The sequence below is a fragment of the Pinus tabuliformis genome, chromosome Q (genome assembly GCF_031772625.1).
Source record: "Pinus tabuliformis cultivar Carrire ecotype Pingquan chromosome Q, CPIR1, whole genome shotgun sequence".
NCBI classification, from domain to species: Eukaryota; Viridiplantae; Streptophyta; class Pinopsida; order Pinales; family Pinaceae; genus Pinus; species Pinus tabuliformis.
The window spans coordinates 998,547,127-998,566,622 of record NC_142296.1 but is presented as its reverse complement, the minus strand read 5'-3'; the positions used below and the strand labels follow the sequence as shown (position 1 = coordinate 998,566,622).

The 19,496-nt window shown below is 38.3% G+C and overlaps 1 protein-coding gene across 2 annotated transcripts in view; it reads right to left on the bottom strand.

The window, feature by feature from the left end:
* The window catches only part of LOC149222830 (mannosylglycoprotein endo-beta-mannosidase-like), a 218,849-nt gene that overhangs the window by 90,559 nt on the left and 108,794 nt on the right, over positions 1-19,496 (bottom strand). For both annotated transcript variants that reach the window (XM_089385642.1, XM_089385643.1), the window contains exons 4-5: positions 14,011-14,238; positions 6,764-6,822 (exon numbers count right to left, since the gene is read on the bottom strand). In XM_089385642.1, coding sequence (XP_089241768.1) covers positions 6,764-6,822; positions 14,011-14,238 — 287 coding nt within the window. The remainder of the gene's footprint in view (positions 1-6,763; positions 6,823-14,010; positions 14,239-19,496) is intronic.

The window sequence follows — 19,496 nt, the reverse complement described above, 5'->3', positions numbered from 1 at the left end:
TTTTTCCCAAAAAATCGGCTAAAAAAAAGTTCCGATTAAATCGCTCGATTTTATCGTTTTTTTGAAAAAATCGCGATTAAACGATTTAATCACGTCTTTTTCTCGATTAGTGCAACACTGCTTTATTCTTTTGGATAGCTATTTTGTCTTCCTATGAAAATGTCTCATGCCAAGAGATCCAACGATCATTCAAAAAATGTTTGGAAAGTACTTTGATATAAACTTCTCCATGACCAATTCTCAAACACTTGATCTTTGTCTTGTCTAGATTCTCAGCTAATAGTTTGATATACTTGACTTTTTCAAAAACAACACCATTCTATTCAACAATGTATATCAAAGTAAGATAGGAAAAATCATCAAAAAAGGCAGTAAGTATTTAGATACCCCAAGAGATTTTCTGGTCATGGGCTTGCAAATGTCACTATTAACCATTGAAAGAAATCAAGACATCTATCTCTCCTTCAAAAAGAACTCTTGATGATGTTTCCCCAATATACACCCTTCACAAACACTTCTAGGTGCTCCAATCTATGGAAGGCCTTTAGCCATCTGCAAACAACTCATATGTCGCAAGGGCCTGCAGTTTGTCTAGCCAAACAATACAAAGAAATACATTAAAAGAATAAAATATGGCTTCATCCATAATTACATGTACATAATGATACATATGAATGAGTCATGACCACATGCATAGATTACACCAATAATTCCAACATTGGAAGAGGAGGTAAAAATTCTACATCCTCAAGACAGAATAACATAGGCTTAGCTTTTGCATTAAGAGAATACTTGATGTCAACATCAGGGCTACACACACAAGGTAAAATTACTACTAATCTGGTTGGGCAAAAGGACAACTTGCCTTCAAAAGCAAAGTGCCTATAATGAAAAATTTTAACCAGAAGTTTTGCCATCTACAATAGAATTCTAAGGCGATTTCCTTTAAACAGAAGGGATATCATGTGAAGCATAATTTTGGTACATGATCATTCATACTTATGGCTATTAAGTACATTTGGCATCTAGATGTGCTTGACCATCAGTTATCTTTGGAAAGTGCATGCACATAGGCATTATGAAGAATTGGCAATTGACTTTGCATAATTGGCTTTTAGGCAAGGAAAATTATCTCTAAGATTATTTTCATCTATGAGAACTAGCTTTACCCTCTAAAAAATCTTAACCTAATGCCTAGTTTTTTTTGTCGGGGAAAATATCCATAATTTTATTCATCTTGAAAAAACAAGGAAACAAAATTGCATTTTTCATATGCTGAAATCATTCCATATGATAAGCCTCTCGGCTTTTAAGCTAAAGAGAAAAACAAAACAAAAAATACTTTTAGAAACTGGAAGTTAATTGTGATAATAATCACTTAATTTCTCTTTCTTGCCTTTCTTTTTCTGCACTTTTTGCCATCCCGCTGAGGTTGGATCAATTGGAACCATAGCCAGCACACATCCAGATGTCTTCAATAGGAATTCTTTATCAGAGTCTAAAGTCTCTGAAGCATGTGCTCTCTTTGTGCCCCCCATCCAACCTAATGCCCAGTTATGGAACAACATTGTAGTATAAATATGCACTACTTATGTTTAATGAAGAGTCTACAGTGTATTTACAGTGGATAAAATGTGTGTGCGATTGTTCTCTTGCATTCTCTTTTTTATTTTGTATGAGTGTTCATCCATTGTGGAAAAAGTCTGCAAAAAATAGGGATTAAATCCCAAAATTGCGATTTTTTCAGCAAAAGGATTTAATCGGCCAATTTTTTGCAGACTTTTTCAGTCCCGAAAAAATCGCGATTAAATCGTTTTATGCCCGATTTTATCGGGAGTTGACCCAAAAAGTCGGTCGTCCTCCCAGGCCGCGGATAAAGAGGCCGAAAAGGCCAAAAATAATATCATTTGCTGCAGTTTTTTCTCCCATTCGGCATTGTGGAGATTCATAGCTGTTTGCCATTGCCCTAGAGGAGAATATTTGCTAGTTTTGTGGTGGGGATTTGGAGATTTGTCCACTGCTCAACGTGAGAGATTCAAAGTGCCGAATTGCTGCTACCAAGTATGTATTTTAATTTCTCTCTTAGTTTTTTTTACACAAATGGCTTCTTAAATCTTTCTATAATTCTCTATAATTCTATTAGTTTGTTTATATCTTATTTTTGCCTAGAATTTTGAAAGGGAAACATTGTTTAGAATCTAGATTGAAGCAAAACTTCAACTTTCAAGAATAAAATGACAAAAATTCAAACCCTTGTTTACTGAATCTGAGTGTTTTCAAGAGACTGAGAAGAGGCATTTAAAATCTAAAATCAACTATTACATTTGTGTTTGCTTCTTATGTGAAGGGAAATTTTTAATTTGTTTCAATTTTTTTTGTGCCCAGGTTTAAATTCAAGTTCAAAGTTTAAAACAAAATGCCAAGGCTTTTGGACGTTATGTGGGAATATGGTGAACCTGATACTATACCCGAATCTGGGGGGATCAATAGAATGTATTTGACTTGCAAGTTGTGTGGCAAGCATATGTCAGGAGGTATCAACAGATTAAAATTCCATTTGGGGCAAATTCTAGGGAAAAATGTTGACCTTTACCCAAATACATCTCCAGAAATCATCCGACGGGCCATTCAATCGTTGATGGATAAAGAGGAGGGAAAAGACACCAGGGCAGCACTAAAATTCCAACTTGTAGGGCCCTCAAGAGTGGGGGGAATTGAGAGTGGTAGTGCTTCTTCAGCATCACCTTCCTCACCCATATGTCCCAACCCCTCATCTATCTCATCTTTTTTTGTTCCTAGAACCACACCTACTGCACAACCTGGCATCAAATTAGCACCTAAAAAAAGGAAAAGGCGGAAGCTGACAGGTTGGTCAGTAAGTGTCTTCTATGGAGTGATGTTCCTTTCAACATTGCCAAGACAAACCCATTCTACCAACTTATGTTTGATGTTGTTATTGTCGTTGGCCCGGGGTACAAAGCCCCCACCTTTGCAGAATTGAAAGGGCCTCTTCTTCAAGATGAAAAGACTGATTGCACTTCTAGAATGGAGGAGTTTAGGTCATCATGAGAACAAACTGGATGCACAGTCATGTCAGATGATTGGACTGACCAGAAGGGTAGGACCCTTCTTAACTTCGTGGTTAGTTGTCCCAAGGCGACAATGTTTATGAAATCTGTTGATGCATCTGCACACATTAAAGATGCACGTACATTATGTGAGTTGTTGGACATCTTCATTCAGGAAGTAGGCCCAAGCAATGTTGTCCAAGTCATAACGGACAACGCTACAAATTATGTTGCAGCTGGCAAGTTGCTTATGGAGAGGTATCCTAACTTGTTTTGGACACCTTGTGTTGCTCATTGCATTGACTTGATGTTGGAGGATATAGGTAAGATTCCTATTGTGAGGGATATTGTTGAATCATCCAGGAGCATAACAAAATTTATATATAATCATGCATTTGTGCTTAGCTTGATGAGAAAATACACCAAAAACAAAGAGTTGGTGCGTCCTGCCATTACACGATTTGCCACTACTTTCATATCTCTTCAGTCTCTGTTGAATTCTATGTGGGATGTGAAGAGCATGTTTCTTTCACCGGATTGGCATGCTTTATCTATTAGCCGCAAACCAGAGGGAGAGGGCATATGCAGACTAGTTTCATATGATCAGAGCTTTTGTGCAGGATTAAAGGAGGTGTGTGCCATTTCAAAACCTTTGGTAAGGGTTCTTTGGTTGGTCGATGGAGACAAGCCCGCAATGGGCTACTTGTATGAGGCCATGGATAGGGCCAAAGAAGCCATTCGTGCTTACTATGAAGATAAGGGAGACGAGGGGTTAGAGAAACAACAGGTCATCTGAGCAAGAACGTGAAGATATTTCTAAAGAAATGGAGGTATATAGGATGGGAGGTGGCACATTTGGTTTTACCATGGCTATTAAGAATAGGACGACCAAAATGCCAGGTAAGCTTCAGTTTGTTTCAAACTTTCAAGTTTAGAATTTCAATGTTTTTTTATATGTTTCTCATTTTTCTTTTAGCTTGTAGATGCTTGGTGGACAAGCTATGGTGCCAGAGTACCCCATCTCCAAAAGCTTGCCATTCGAGTGCTTAGCCAAACATGCAGTTCCTCTGGGTGTGAGCGCAATTGGAGTGTATTTGACAAAATACACAGTGAAAAGCGCAACAGGTAAAAAAATTTCAAATTAAATTTTTTGAATTCGTTTGATTATTTTTAATATTTAAATTTTCTAAGTACTAATTTACAATCTATGACCCTAATACAGATTGGAGTCCCAACGCCTCAATGACATGGTCTACGTCTACTACAATCTTCGATTGTGGGTGAGACAACTTCAGACACCTACTGAAGTGGAAGCCATCTCATTGGACAATATTGATACCACAGTTGCATGAAGGGTCGAGACTGAGAGGCCAACCATGGACTCGATCCCAGATTGGTTAGGTGTGGATCTAGAGGAGGTAGTAGTTGCAGGGGAGGGAGAGCCAGAGGTAAAGGAGGAGGAGCAACATCAAGGTCAAGAGGCAGAGCTGGATGAGGATGATGAGGAGGAGGTGACACCATCTAGGATGGGCAACAGCAGCATAGGACATAGGCCACCTATTTCATCGACTTCTAGAGGACGACTGACTCCATTTGTATTATAGGGGTTGGGCCTTCTTCCTCTAGAGGAAAAGGCAAAGCCATTCCCTATTTCCGTAAAAGGGGAAGAGGATCTCAATGACTGATTACTTTATGACTTTTAGATGACTCATGATATACATTTATTATATTTTTTGTTGAAATTTTGGCTCTTGAGAGTTGAGACTCAAACAATACTCAAGATTCAGGAGTTGATTCACTATTTTGATATGTGATGCAGCACTAGACTTCATATACATATTATATATTAGCTTTCTTTACATGCTTATGTGGAAATGCATTTATTTGATGTTGTGGATACTCTGGATGTTAAAAAAAAATAAAAAATAAAATGAATATTTTTTTGTTTTTTTAATTTTTCCGACTTTTTCAAAAAACTCCCGACTTTAACGAGTTTTTCAACTTTTGGACCCTTGCCAATTTAATCACGACTTCGCCTTTTTCCACATTGATTCATATCATGGGACCAACCTCGAAAAAGATCACATTAATAAGTTGTTGCTCTAATATTCCAAATGGAAAAAAAAAAACTGTAGATAACAAAAGCAAAGAACTAGCTACAGCTACAAAATTCAGAAATGCACAACCATACATAATTGCACACAGAAATATGAGCAAAAACTCTGAGTCGTTGTATTAATTCTGATAAATATGAGTACAATGAATGAGATCAAAGGAACCAGATCTTGCTACTGCAAGCTATGGCAAGAACTCAAGTGTGACTACAATGCTCAAATGTTGGAAAGATTCCCCATGAAGAACTGTGCATGCCCAGGAAGAATTGCTAGCAATTGTTGGGAGGAAACTGGAAGAACTGCTCTGAAGAGTGTCTGGAATGAGCTGAAACTCTAATGGTGGCCTCCCCACCAGATATCCGGCAAGACCAAGAAAAATCTCACGAACCCAAGTGGCGGAAATGGTCCCAGGGTGAACTGCTCCCTCCTCCAACAATTTCTATCACTGGCTACTAGATGGAACTAGGAATTTTTCCCTCAAAAGTGCTCAAAAAATTATGCAAAATTAATTCTAGCATCTTCTCACCAAACCCACAAAAAGCCAAAAAGGGTTTGGGTTGAATCTAACATGCCCCAGTGACCCCAAGAAATGTGTATGGTTCTAAGTTCAAACTAGCTAGAAAAACGCCCTGTAGAAAGAATTTTGTTGTATAAGGCCGATCAATTCCTGGAAAAATCTCCTCCAACCCTTGCAAATCACTCCTCCAAACCTCCTTATTTCTCCTTAGCCCGAACTCCTCAAACCTCCCTGTCAAAATGTATGTGCAGTAGTTGTCCAGAAAGCCCTACACAGGCCCTGAAATAGGTAAATTCGGCCCTCCAAAATGTAGCAGTCTCAACCCTACAAATCACCAAGGAAAAATTCATCCTCCCTATGGATAAATCTCTGCAAATTCTCTGTCCAAAACTCCATTGTTTGCTAGCTTCTCTCAACCCTTCGAATTTCCTTCTGCACGCTCCAACTAGAAATAGTCTGCAATGTAACTCATAGAGAAGCCATGAGATGGACTCCTTCTTACTCCCCTAGGGTGACACTTGAAGTTCACTGAAGGTAGAAGTGGAATTCCTTGGAAATTCCTTGCGCAGAACAGCACGGATGTCTTGGCTAAGCAGCTCAATAGAACTAATGTTGAAATTGTAAAATGCCAAAAGTGAGGCCCTCAAGCTCTATTTATAATTTTCTGGCCTCTTCTCCCCTTGTGGTCCCCACTCTCTCTCTCTCCCAATTCACACTTCCTTTTCTTTTCTCTCCTCCAAGAGTGCGAGTTCCCTCCTTGGGTCAAATTTATCTTTCTTGTGGCCCCCACATTCCACTAGAGCTGCAATTTTCCCTTTTTCTCCTAAGTCCCAAAACCGGAAATGTCCCCTCTTTCCAAAATTGCCTCTAATGCAGAAAATAAAAATTGGGGACATGACAGTTGCACACAATATAAAAATGTTTTTGTTACCCATTAAGTGTAGGAGCATGCCACATTACAAAAGTTTCTACAAATATACCCAAATAAAGACTCTTTCTAATTGTGAGAAAGGACTATTAACAGGATCAGTATGTTATATCACATAGGTAAGAATTTAAAATACCTTATTGGTGTCATCCAATCCCAACCCTCTACATACTGTGTAGCCACATCCTTACCAATCTGTCAACATGCAAATGAAAAACTTTGTCAGCATATCTTGCATGTACTAGAGCAATGTTAAAGTAATCAAGCAGAAAGTGAACTGACAGAGAGCAAATAACATCAACTAAACAATGATTCCACTGAAGCTACCCCGGTTCAGACAACAACAAATCCTGGACAATAACTAAATCAAAATGAACACCCTCCATTCCAATAATGCCAAAATTATATTTTATTTATGATAAAAGAAATAGTTGCTAGAGTTTAGTGTTCATTTTGTTATTATGTAGAGACGTAAAAAATTAGAATACATCAGTGAAATGAGGTGAACAGGAAAGATGTCAAATAAGACAAAATTAACTTCAGGGTTGTGAAATGACGTGAAAAGGAAAGGTGTTAAATAAGACAAAAATTCTTCAGGATTACTGTATAAAACATGTTTGTGAGTTAGAATAGTAGAAGTTCACGAGTCATAGTCAGTTATGGAGATTGGGAGTCATAGTCAATTATAGAAGTTCAAAATCATACATTTGTCCTTCTATTGTAAAATGAAATGACGTTGATGCTCGTATAACTATGTGAAAAATATTTTCACCATACTGTGTTTTTTAATAAATTGTTCTCCTCTCTAATTTTTGTGTTGCATGCATGTCCCTTTCACCTTTATAGTATCAGAGTGAAGGTTTGTTGCTGAAGATTTGGATATTTCCAAGATATAGCCAGATGTTTTGACCCATCACTTGAAGGGGAGGATTGAACAATATGTTTGTGAAGGTATGTCAGACACGTTTAGTCATAAAATATTTTGTTTTTCTCATTTTTTCTACCTTTCAACAAGAGAAAGAGTGCAAAAAAAATTATTGGATAAAAGAGGGAAGATTGCAAATATTTTGTGTGTTCAAAAATCAGTGTATTTATACTCCCATGGAATAAAAGTTAAAGAGAATAGAAACACCATGAAGGAACCAGATCATAGGAGAATGGAACCGCGAGAAAAGGTAAAATGTATGAGAGATACAGAATATTACAACTCAGAAGCATAAGATAGAGATCGAAAATGACACCCCTGGGCAAAGAAACAATAGCTAGAGATATTGAACGATAGACTTGGACAAATAAACAATTTTGGGAAAAGAATCAATGGGTTTGCTATCAAGAACAGCATTGGAGAAAAGAAAGCATCTAGAAAGCATAAGGCGCCCTGTAGATAGTTGGTGGATCATCGTAGTCTCTTAGTCTCATTTTTTATGTGTAAGAAACAAGAACAATTGACAACATACAAAAGGGAATAATAAACACAGCTAAGTGAAGAAGGAGATAATAAACACTTTTCCACTTTTCTCTTTTCTTTAAATCAAGTCACTTTTTAAATAGTCTCACTTTATATTTGTAAAGTGACTTTTAATTCCCTTTTTTGACTGGTGACCCATAACACCCATTTTTTAATTTTAACTGTAATTTATAAAATGACTTAGGTCCCTTTTTAATTTCCCCTTTAATTTTTCCGCACAATCCTAGGGGAACTGAACGGCTAGTGAAATGGTTCTTGCGGGGCATAGGCGAGAGGTGACATTACATATTCAGGGTGCATAAATTTTGAACATGACCACCAGAGTTTGTTGACCCTCCTGAATTTCATTGTTGTGACAAGCAGCCTAAGTGTTGAGATCGTGTCCTCCAACCATCTATCTCGTACTTCTAGCTGCATGTCCCTAAGGACATTGGGGATAATTGTATGGTTGAGAAAGCTCTCGAGCAGAAATTCTTGAGCTTGATCATTGATTTTTCCATTTTCAAGCTACAAGAAAGGATCCAATGGTGCAAGTTGGATTCCTCTTTTCCCTCTTCATCCATAGCTCCTCTTCATGATCCATGGGCTATTTATTTTCCCACCTCCCACCCTTGTGACCTGACCAGTGTTGCGGGGGAGCCCACCCCCCCCCCGACCCCGCTCCCAATCTGCGCTCCGGGCGGGTCGGGAGTGCACTCCCTAAAAAAAGACGCTCCCTGCCTTTTCGGGAGCGTTTAGCCTTTTTTGCAAAAAAAATTTGCAGTAATGTTCCAAATGCAAATGTTTTTCAAAGAAACAAATAAGTTTTGAGTGGGGCAACTTAATGACCAAGCCTATGGCCCTAGTATTGATAACTGATTCATGGTAATGTTAAATTCTTAAAGTAAAAGGATGAAAATGAAGATTAAGGAGAATGTCACTCAGGATGTTTGAGAGTGGTTCCAACCTCATTGGATTTCATATGGAGAAAGTAGAATTTTAGATTTCATTCAAAATCCAGCAGACTTATCAATTTTTCAGGATTTCAGGATTGCAATGTTTCCATTGAATTTTGTCATGTATTAGGGTATGGAACTCGTATTTAATCAAGAGCACCAATCCCTCTATGTACCTTGATGTTAGTGACATTGGTTGTCGAACTCCTCTATCATGACCCTCCTAAAAATGTACGCATCACTCAAACAAAATCTTGACTTGACATGCTATGCTTTTTCTATCTTATGTTAACGCTTAAAGGGTGATATTAATGACAAAGATCCCTATACAGATACAGAGGTAATGACAAAGATACCTCTGGATATTAATGCTTAGAGGGTGATATTAATGACAGATCCTGATTTTCCAACAAGACTAAAAAACTAGACATTTCTCGTGGTGGCAAGAGGCCCAAGCATAAGCAATAGATAATAGATTTACTTGCCTTTTCTAGTTTCTAGTAGTTTTTATAACTATTGACTCTTTCATATTTATTATGATATTTTTTTAAACAATATATGGCAATTTAAGTTTGAAGTTGGCAATTATAACTCATTAGTAATGAATAATGAATATGATGCTTCATGAAAGTTGAAAGTTGTTTCATTTCATTTTATAACATTTCATTTCATGTTAGATATTATTTGTTGTAATGGTTACACTTAGCTTACAAGTACAACTTTGGTGATCAATGATGATAAACGTTATATATTGAATTTTGAAAGCTTGAAACTTTAAGATTGATGAATCACGAGACTCAATATGTTGTATGTTACTATGTTACTAACTTGTGGACGTGGTTGATAAAGATTATAACTTCTAGATGATTGTTGTTATATGGTTCAATCTATGTTTTTTTATGTTTTTTATATCTAATTCATAATTCTACATGTTTTTGTTGACATATATGTATCAAAATATAAAAATATATATATTATATAAAAAAACGCTCTGGGATTCGCTCCCAAACCGGAAGCTTTTGAAAATGTCACTCCCGCTCCCAAGTAAAACTGGTCACCTGACATGTGAGTATTGTGATTATTCTTGGTCTTATCCCATAATTAACCATAGGGTAAAGAGGTGCGGTATTGATCTAATGATACGCTGGTTGCATTGGTTATATGACTATACTTAGGTCATGCATTGTACGCTAGCATTGCATATTAGTTAGTTGCATTGCATACTGTGTGAGCAATCTAACATCATTCATATCATGTTTCATGCTAGAATAGATTTTATTTTCAATATGGATTTATATCTTCATAAAAAACATGGGTGATACCCTACACCAAATGCACATGCTCCCAAACAACTTGATTACAATGTGCAAGTTATAGGCTTACAGGCCCAAGGATTGTAAGCCCCGTTCGAGCATATGGACCATGCGCTCTACAGTGAACTCATGTCCCTGAGTTGTTGCCAGATGTTACCCACCAAAATGCGTAACCCTATAAGAGAAAACTTTTCTCCTATTCTTTACAGCCAGCCAGACAGCCACATAGCTAGCAACCCCTGACAACCACCACTAGCTAATGATATGCCATTATATCTCTACCACTTGCGTTAACCATATACTTCTCACCCATCTGGGATCAGCACATGGACGAAAGTGGCTTCCACACAAAAGGTACTTTGGTCATTTTGCAATCGAGTGCTTATGATTGTTTGTTATTGGGCATTTGGTATGGATTATAGGGTGATCTAGAAGATGGATGGGCTTTGACTTGCATCTCGTTCTCTCACCTTAAATAGGGGGTTAATCTGCGATCCTATTCTAGTGGGACCTCCCCTAATGGCCCAATAGGTTTTAGGAGGGGCACTACTTGGGAGCCCTAATTGAGATAATGTAGTTCCATCTATCCCTATGTCATACTTAACACATTCCATCATACATTACAATCCCATATTCTCACCTCCATTCTTCAAATTCAACTAAGCACTTGTTCTTTAGCATTTGGCACCCATATGTCCACATACCTGGGTAGAGCCAAGAAACCTTGTCCTAGGGGGTTGATGTCGCTAAAAGAAACAGAAAGAGCATATCATGGCCACAACAAATCTAAAGAAAGAAAAATCAAAATGCAAAAGATGGTCAAGGACATAAGAATTAGCATGTGGGAAAAGGCCTAGCATGAGCTCTACCTTACTCATTATGGCCATCACCCGGTTCCTGAGCACATGTTGCTCCATTACATCAAAAGAAGAAACCCTTGCATGTCCCAACCCTAATGAGCGTTAAATTGACTCATCATTAAGGAGTAATACAATTGCCACATCATTCAAAGCAAGCTCTAACCCTTGAGCTATGAGCAGTAATACAAAGAAAAATCAAGAAAAAGTAAAAGGTGCACAAGAGGGGTGGAAAAACAAAGGCCGAGTTGGTAACTCATGCATCCACGAATGCTCCCTCCTCACATCTATACACTCAGGATGTGGATAAACCCCATCCATCAATCCCTTTGACCATGGCACTTGGCCATGAAGTCTTGTTTGATCTGTTACCATCATATTATTCACTAACACCTATCAATTAAAGGGTGGATTGAGAAAGTGTTACTTCCCCTTAGAAGTTGGAAACACCTAATAGGGTTGTCCTTTAGCCACTACTACCTAGGGAGAAAATACCATTGCGAGTTCAAGGCCTTGATTTTGGAAGGGGTCCCTAGAATCTGTGTTGTGATTGTCAGATGGTTTAGTAGCCCACGCCTTGGGCACCTTTCCACAAGTACCTAGGCCACCAGAGAAGTATATTGGCACAAACAAGTGAAGCATTGAGACTCTTGGGCCTCTTAGCAACAATAGCATTTGACACATGTACTAGGGCACCTCCAACATGCAGGACGTTGTACCACTTTCTGTAGGATTTGATGATTCTTCAGGATGACACACTTGGACCCAGCATGCCCCTAGGCCAGCCTTAGCACCAATTGATGGATGGAGGTTGATTCAGGGCCCAAATGAGGATGGTAACACCTTCAAAGACTAGGGAGCGCTAGTTGCACCTAGAAAGCCCTCGACATTGGAGCAGGGATGGAAACTTTGAGCAGTTGGAGACCATAGAGACCACTTTGTGGTGCCTTAGCTGGATCTTGGGACCATATGAGCCATTCAGGTGGATTTGAGGGCCAACCCTCAACTCTTGATTTTGCTTCTACATCATATGTAACACCTTATAGCACTTGGGCATAGCATTTCGAGGCTATTTTATGCATCATGTCAGCACTAGAAGCCTAGCAGCTTAGATGTGTGGAATTATTTGAGCATTTATGATAAAAGCTAGTGGGTTGTCTTATAACCCAAGTATATGTTGTCATCAAACTTGTTTTTAGGGGCTTATTAGGCTAATTATATGTCATCCTCCTCGTATAAATAGAGGAGAGGATCATTCATTCTATTCAACTTCACTTGTAACTATTTCGGCCCTCAGATTTTTTTGGCCGTCTTGTATCTTGGAGAGATGTGATCTATGGACAACATTGTTTATTGGAGCTATTTTCTTGGCATTGGAGAAGTTATCTTGGATCAATGAAAGGATTGTTCATGCATTTTGTCATGTAGGTGAGCCTTGAATTTGATACGTTTTTTATTTTATTGTCTAATATATGGAATGAATTGATAATCTATGGATTTTCTATTACACCATTTATTATTGAAGATTGATTTGTATAGAATCTAGATGTCATCATTGTGTGCATTACTCATGAAAGAAATGTGAATGGCAATCTCCTTGACGAATTTTTGTATTAGCTCTCCCAAATGACCTTGATCCCTCACAAAGATAATAGTTAGGGTTTTGTGCTAGGGCATCAAAACATCTTTATTCCTTTGAAATATTTGGCTAATCTATCACACCCATAAATTCCATCAACCCAAGGACTAGGCTTAGAGAGAGGATTTAGGGGGTGGAAGGATTTAACATCAAGAGAAGACTTGGTTTCCACGCAATCAACCTTCTTTGGTGGCTAAACTATCCATTTTAGGCCTTGATTTCTCTTTCCCTAGCTAGTTATCCCTAGGAAAACCATAGGTTGGCTAAGCTTCAACTTGAGGAATTTTTGAAGGTTTAACATGCCATTGGCTTGCTAATATTCATTAATCAACCTTCTTTGGTGGCTAAACTATCCATTTTAGGCCTTGTTTTCTCTTTCCCTAGCTAGTTATCCCTAGGAAAGCCCTAGGTTGGCTAAGCTTCAACTTGAGGACTTTTTGAAGGTTTAATATGCCATTGGCTTGCTAATATTCATTATTGGAAACCTTTTTCTTGGAACATTGACCCTAGGATAATCCAATTTGCTTGCTATTACTCGAGCCCCAGGTCTAGCGTGCCCTAATTAGGCTTCTCTAAGGGATGTGAATTGTCTTATTCTCATTGTTTGAGCCTTTTACCTAAGTAGAGCCATGCTTAGGAACCTATTATGTCACCTAAACTTTTGAGCCTATAATATCTCTCATAGGTGACCTATACACCGGGAAGCCTCCCATTGGTGAAAGTCCATAAACAGCAAGGGGTAGTGGCTGTGGTGACAGTGGGCCACACGTCATTGTTGTCACTTATTCTAGTGCTTGCCTTGTCTAGCACCCTTCTACAAGACCTGCTAGATTTTGAGGCAACAGGGATCAAAGCAAAATTCATACATTGGACACACAACCTTTTTCCATGGGTAAAATGCAGATATTGTGATGCTGCTCACTTTCTCATGAGGTATTAGTACATGTATATAGATTCTAACTTCTAAGAAAATTATCAAGATGTAACATTTCAGGCTCAACTAAACCAGCCATACAGAAATGACTGCTAGAATGTATTTACACACATATAACATGCATCATGAAGAATTGAACAATCAATTTTGTAATAAATAGAGTTAATTTAATATATGCAGCCTGCATTGAAGCCTGAAATCACATATTATGAAATAAACCAGAAGCAAGGTACATACATCATGATCTCCACCTTGGCCTCCTTCAGTTGGAATGCGTCCGGGATGATCAGGTGGATAAACAAGAACTGCAAGAAAGTTATCCCCATTTGAGTGAAGCATGTCTGTAACATCTAATGTGTGTCTTCGAAACATTCCTTTTGGAAGTACTTTCTTGTGGCCATTTAAATAGACATCTGCAGAGTAATTGATTCCTCTGAAATTCAGCCAGGCATGTGTGTTGACAGACTGTTGACAAGTAAAACTACATTTTAGATAAGAAATTCCCCTGTACATGCGAATATTTTTCATGCCTTTTAACCATTCTTTCTATGAAGGATTGATTTTCAGAATCAAGCAAAAGATATCTTCCCTTCCCTATCATTACCATGAAACATGGTATCATTCTTCAGAAAATAATTTAAATGCAAAAAATGTTGAAATTTTTTGTTACTTAAGACGTATGAAGGATAGACAATTACAAACTGCATATACTTTGTATACAGTGGAAAAAATTTCACAACTTTAAAATTGACTAAACCAGTCTGCAAAAAAAATTATCCAGATCCATAAAGACATTTCAACTATCTATGTTAAAAATGAAAATACTCCATGATGCAGCAATCAAAGGATAGGATATTTATAGAGTACAAGTACGGAATGAGACACCATCTTTATAATTTCATTGTGAACAGCCACAGCAAGCTTAAATAAAACCTTGAGCAAATCAAATCCAATTCAAATTATGGGATAACTTTTGATAAACTACGCGGTCTTACTGCACAAGATGGAATTTATGAGAAAGCTAATGAAAGATGTGAAAAAGGGCAAATGAACATAGAGATGTGAAAGCAATGCCAAGAGCAAAAACAACAGAGAAAGAATAGAAAATAGATAACAAAATAACTGTTTAGAAAAATAATCAATTACTTTTTTCCCTCAGGTAACATTATTTTTCTTTCTTTTTCCAAACCTTGACACTGATATATTCACTTCCCTTTCTTTCCTAAAAGAATAATCTTTCCCTTTCATCTTTTCTAAGCTTATTGTTAATTTTAGTTAACAATGGTATGTTATATGCTTAGCACAATTACTTCAATGTTCCTTTCACAGCCCAATGACAATTTCCAATTTAGTTTTAACTTTTCCAATAGCAATCACATTAATCATAAATCACATTGACAGTAACTGTAGATAGAACATAAAATAAATTGCAAAAGACAAGCCTAGACAAGAGGACACCAGATTTGGTGGGTGCTAGGGAAAAACCCCAATGTGGGGAAAACCCTTTAATCAATTCTTCTTATTATTATATCAAATGTTCAGCAGAGAGAGAGAGTACAAAAAGTCAAAGTTGACTTGCCAAATCAAAGTCAAAACAACCCTATCAAATCTACAGTCAACTGCAGTCAAATTCAGCCCTAACCAGAAAGTCAAAGATGGTCAACGCAGCAGCAAAACTTCTCCTTTGAAGCTTGGTCAAAGGCAATTAAACTTGGCGTCCAACAACGGTCAAAGTTAGCCCAAAACAGTCACAAAATCTGCAGTCAAACTTGGTCAACCTGAAGTCAACCCTGCCGTCAAACAAGTCTGTGGTCAATGTAGGTCAAACAGCCCAAAAAATCTCATTTTCTGTACCAGTCAATGCACCCTGGTCAAACAGAGTCAAACCCTCCAAAATCACAGTCAAACTTGGTCAAATAGTCCCTGGTCAACGCTGGTCAAACTTCAGTCAACTCCTGAAATTTTTGGCCCTGTACTTCTGTCTGAAATTCATCCTCCTTGCCACACGTGTGAGAGAAAGAGAATGCCCAATAGTTGCACGAACCAATGAGAGGAGAGAGAAGAATGTGTGAGTGATGATGATGCTAAATGAGGTGAGAGGACACTTGTATTTATACAAGTCGTTGAGGGTGAAGTGACACATCCATTGGGCTTCATGAACCTATATGATGATGTGGCCGACATATTGTTTGGAAGTAAAATAACATTATTAAAACTAATAAAAAAGGAATACTCATAATTTATGTAATTTTAATGATTTAAAACATTTCATATAAAAGAGAAAAGAAAGAAACGACAAGGGGCCACAAGAAAAATTATGATAGCATATAATATTTAGACTCAGTAGCTAAGTAACCGGATTCGTTATAAAGGGGCCACATGTCCGAATCCTGCGAATCGGACACGATTTGCTGGGGATTCGAACCCCAGAAGGGGACACGTCGTGTCCTAACGGGATTCGTACGAATCCCGTTAGGACACAACGAATCCCGTTAGGATACAACGTGTCCCGATTCTGGGATTCGAATCCCCTAAATTGATGCATTCAGGGGGTTTTTCAGGATAGAGCATTGCTTGATGAGGTGGAGGATACCTTTGCAGAGTTTTCCACTGGCACTAGTCGATTTGCAGGATATGATGTGATTAGAGATAGGGGGGCTAAGAAACCCTATTCTTGGTGGGCAAATCATGGGGCAACAAGCCCTCCTCTTCAGCAGTTAGCCATGAGGCTCCTCTCTCAGGGGACTTCATCCTCTTGTTGCGAGAGGAATTGGAGCACATATGGGAATTTGTATAGTGTGAAGAAGAGAAGGCTTGAGCAGTCTAGGGCAAAGACAATGGTGTATGTGCACACCAACCTTCATCTTATTTACAGGCAGAGGGAAGAGTGGTTGAGGGGAAAGACAAAGATGTGGGATGTCTTTCCTGATGATATGGGTCTGGACAACAGTGTTGAGTTGGCATTGGCCAACATGGATCTCAATGATCCAGTGCTAGAGCCTGTTAGATTTGATGACGGTGATATTTTAGAGGGGTCATCCTCCACACCAGCAGATGTAGAGGCGACTATGGATACAGGGGAGGAGGAGGATGCAGAGGAGAGCAGTGGTGACCATGATGATGAGGACATTGATGCTGATTCTAATGATGACTATGAGGATTGATGACTCATGAGTCATGGGCTACCTATTGCCTTGAGGCTTGTATACCTGTAGTTGTTTTATATTTTCTATTTCTATTTGCCATTGGCATTGCACCAGCACTACCTATGTAACACATTTTGATTTGATGACTTAATGAGAAAACTACAGCTATCAGTGTCTTTATCTTACTATCTTGTAGTTGTAAGTTGTCTTTCATTTATGAATCATGATTTATGTGACCACTGACATGTATTTGAATTTTGTATGTACTATGCATGCTATAGATGAAGATCTATGTTTGAAATCAATGAATTTGTATCATTAATTAGAATTTGTGTAAGAAATATCTAATTTTTAATATATATATATATAGCTATATTAATAAAATAATACATAACGAATCCTACGTGTCATGTTCCGGGGCGTCAACGTGTCCGAATCCAACACTCGAACCCCCGTATACTACGAATCCCGAATCCCCGTGTCAGGTGACTTAGCTCAGTAGAATAAAGGCCACAGTCAGCTCAGAAGAAGTCCTGGGAAGGGAAAAGTTGTTGTGGCCCCAACAATAAAAGCAACAAATATGAATGAATTGGGCCCAAAGAAAGAATGTTTTGCAACTTTGATCAGTAATAATAAATGGAACAACGTATCAGGGTATGTTGATGACAACAAGATGAACAAATGAAGCAATTGTGGGCTAGTGATGACTAAAATAATTATTGCAAAGATGAAGACTGAACCCCTTTAGGATCTTATCTTACATTATCAATTTGCCCTTGGCTTGTATCTTTTCTATCACTTGCTTTATTTCATGAATTTAACCTCCATTGAAAGAAGGTGACTCAGGGTTATAAGCCCCCAATCAAGCTCCAAGAGCCAAAGTAAACAATGCATTAGATATCTAGACATACCTAAAGAATGATCTTGAGGTCCCTTTTATAATCTTTGGCCACCCCAATGCCATGGGTAAGTATTCTATGGATACCAATACCATGGGTAACAGTACCATGGGCAAGTATTCCATGGGCGCCAACACCATGGGTACTATTGCCGCAAAATCTAGCAGGCCTTGGAGAGGGGCACCCTACAAGACTAACGCTAGACCAAATGACAACAATGGGGTAGTGGCACAATATCACCACAGCCAAAACCCTCTGCTCTTTACGAATTTTCACCGACAGGAGGAGTCCCCATATGTGAGAAGGTCACGTAAGATAGGTATTCTAATGTTAAGGTACAAGGTGACTCAAATAGGCCTTCTATAAGAAAAACACAACAATGGTTCAAGGCTCTAATTGGAGGTAATTCGCTTTTTTATAGAAACCTAGGGAGGACAATTGATGGCCTACAATTTGAATAATTGGTTGAGTGTTGGAGAGACAAAGGGCCAAGATGCAAGGAAAGGGTTTCCAATAGTGACTCTCAATGAAATAAAGGTGCATGAAACCATCAAGTATAAGTTGAAGCAACACAAACTAGGGTTTTACCCTCCGGCTAACAACTAGGGGAAAGAAATTTAAGGATAAGATTGAAGTGGATGCCCACCAAAAGGGGAGATTTTGTGGCAAATGCACTCCTCTTGATGTTTAGGCTCTCCAATCCACAAAATACTCCTTACCTAGGAATTCACACTAAGCCCTAACTCATGAGCTTATCCTTGAAGAGGCCAAAATTAGTGGACTAAGAAAGTGTTTGATCACCAATAAAGTAGAACAATCCCTTGTCCCTTGGGAAAATGGAGACTATGATTTGATAGAGCAGTTGATAAGTTTCTAAGAAGGCAAAAATCTCAATGCCCTAGCAATAAAACTTCAAGCAATTACCTATGCAACAGATAATGGATTTTTCATTGGAGAGCTAACAAAGTTCACCAATAGGAAACTCATTCACATGTTATGTATGAGTAATGCATGTAGTAGATCATTTAAATAGCATTCAATGTATCTTCAACAAATTAGGGCACAATTAGCATAACCGGGAATCAACATTATTCCATACATCAAACATGAAGAAATAGATATTCAACAATTAGGTACACATACAAGATAAAATGCAAAGATTCCATCCATTGATCCTCCAAATATAATCAGACCAGCTCCAAATGTCAAAATGCATTCATAGATTCCAAATTCTCCACAAGAAAGACAGTTGAAATCAGCTAGAGAGGCTGAAAAACCTAAGTGTGTGATGATGATTTGATACAAATGATCTCCCTCTATTTATATGAGTCATAAAGTCTATTTTAGCCTAATGCCCCTAAAATCATAAAATAATGTGCTAATCACAAGCTAGATCACAAGCCGACCTAGCAGCAAATGATAAAACATAATTCTAGACCACACATGTGAGTCGTAGGTGAGAGAGAGGATGACATCATGCATGTGTGAGCCCTCCTAGGGCTAGTATTGAGGCTTCTTGGTGCCAAGGTGTGAGCAGAAGCCCTCTAAAATCATCTCCTAAGGGTTGGCCCTTAGGTCTCTGTCAATCTCCCTCTGTGGACCCCAGTTTTGATTTTGGGGCACAAAAGTGGTCTCATGGGTCTCCAAGTGGTCAAAATGCCTGTCTCTGCTCCAACGC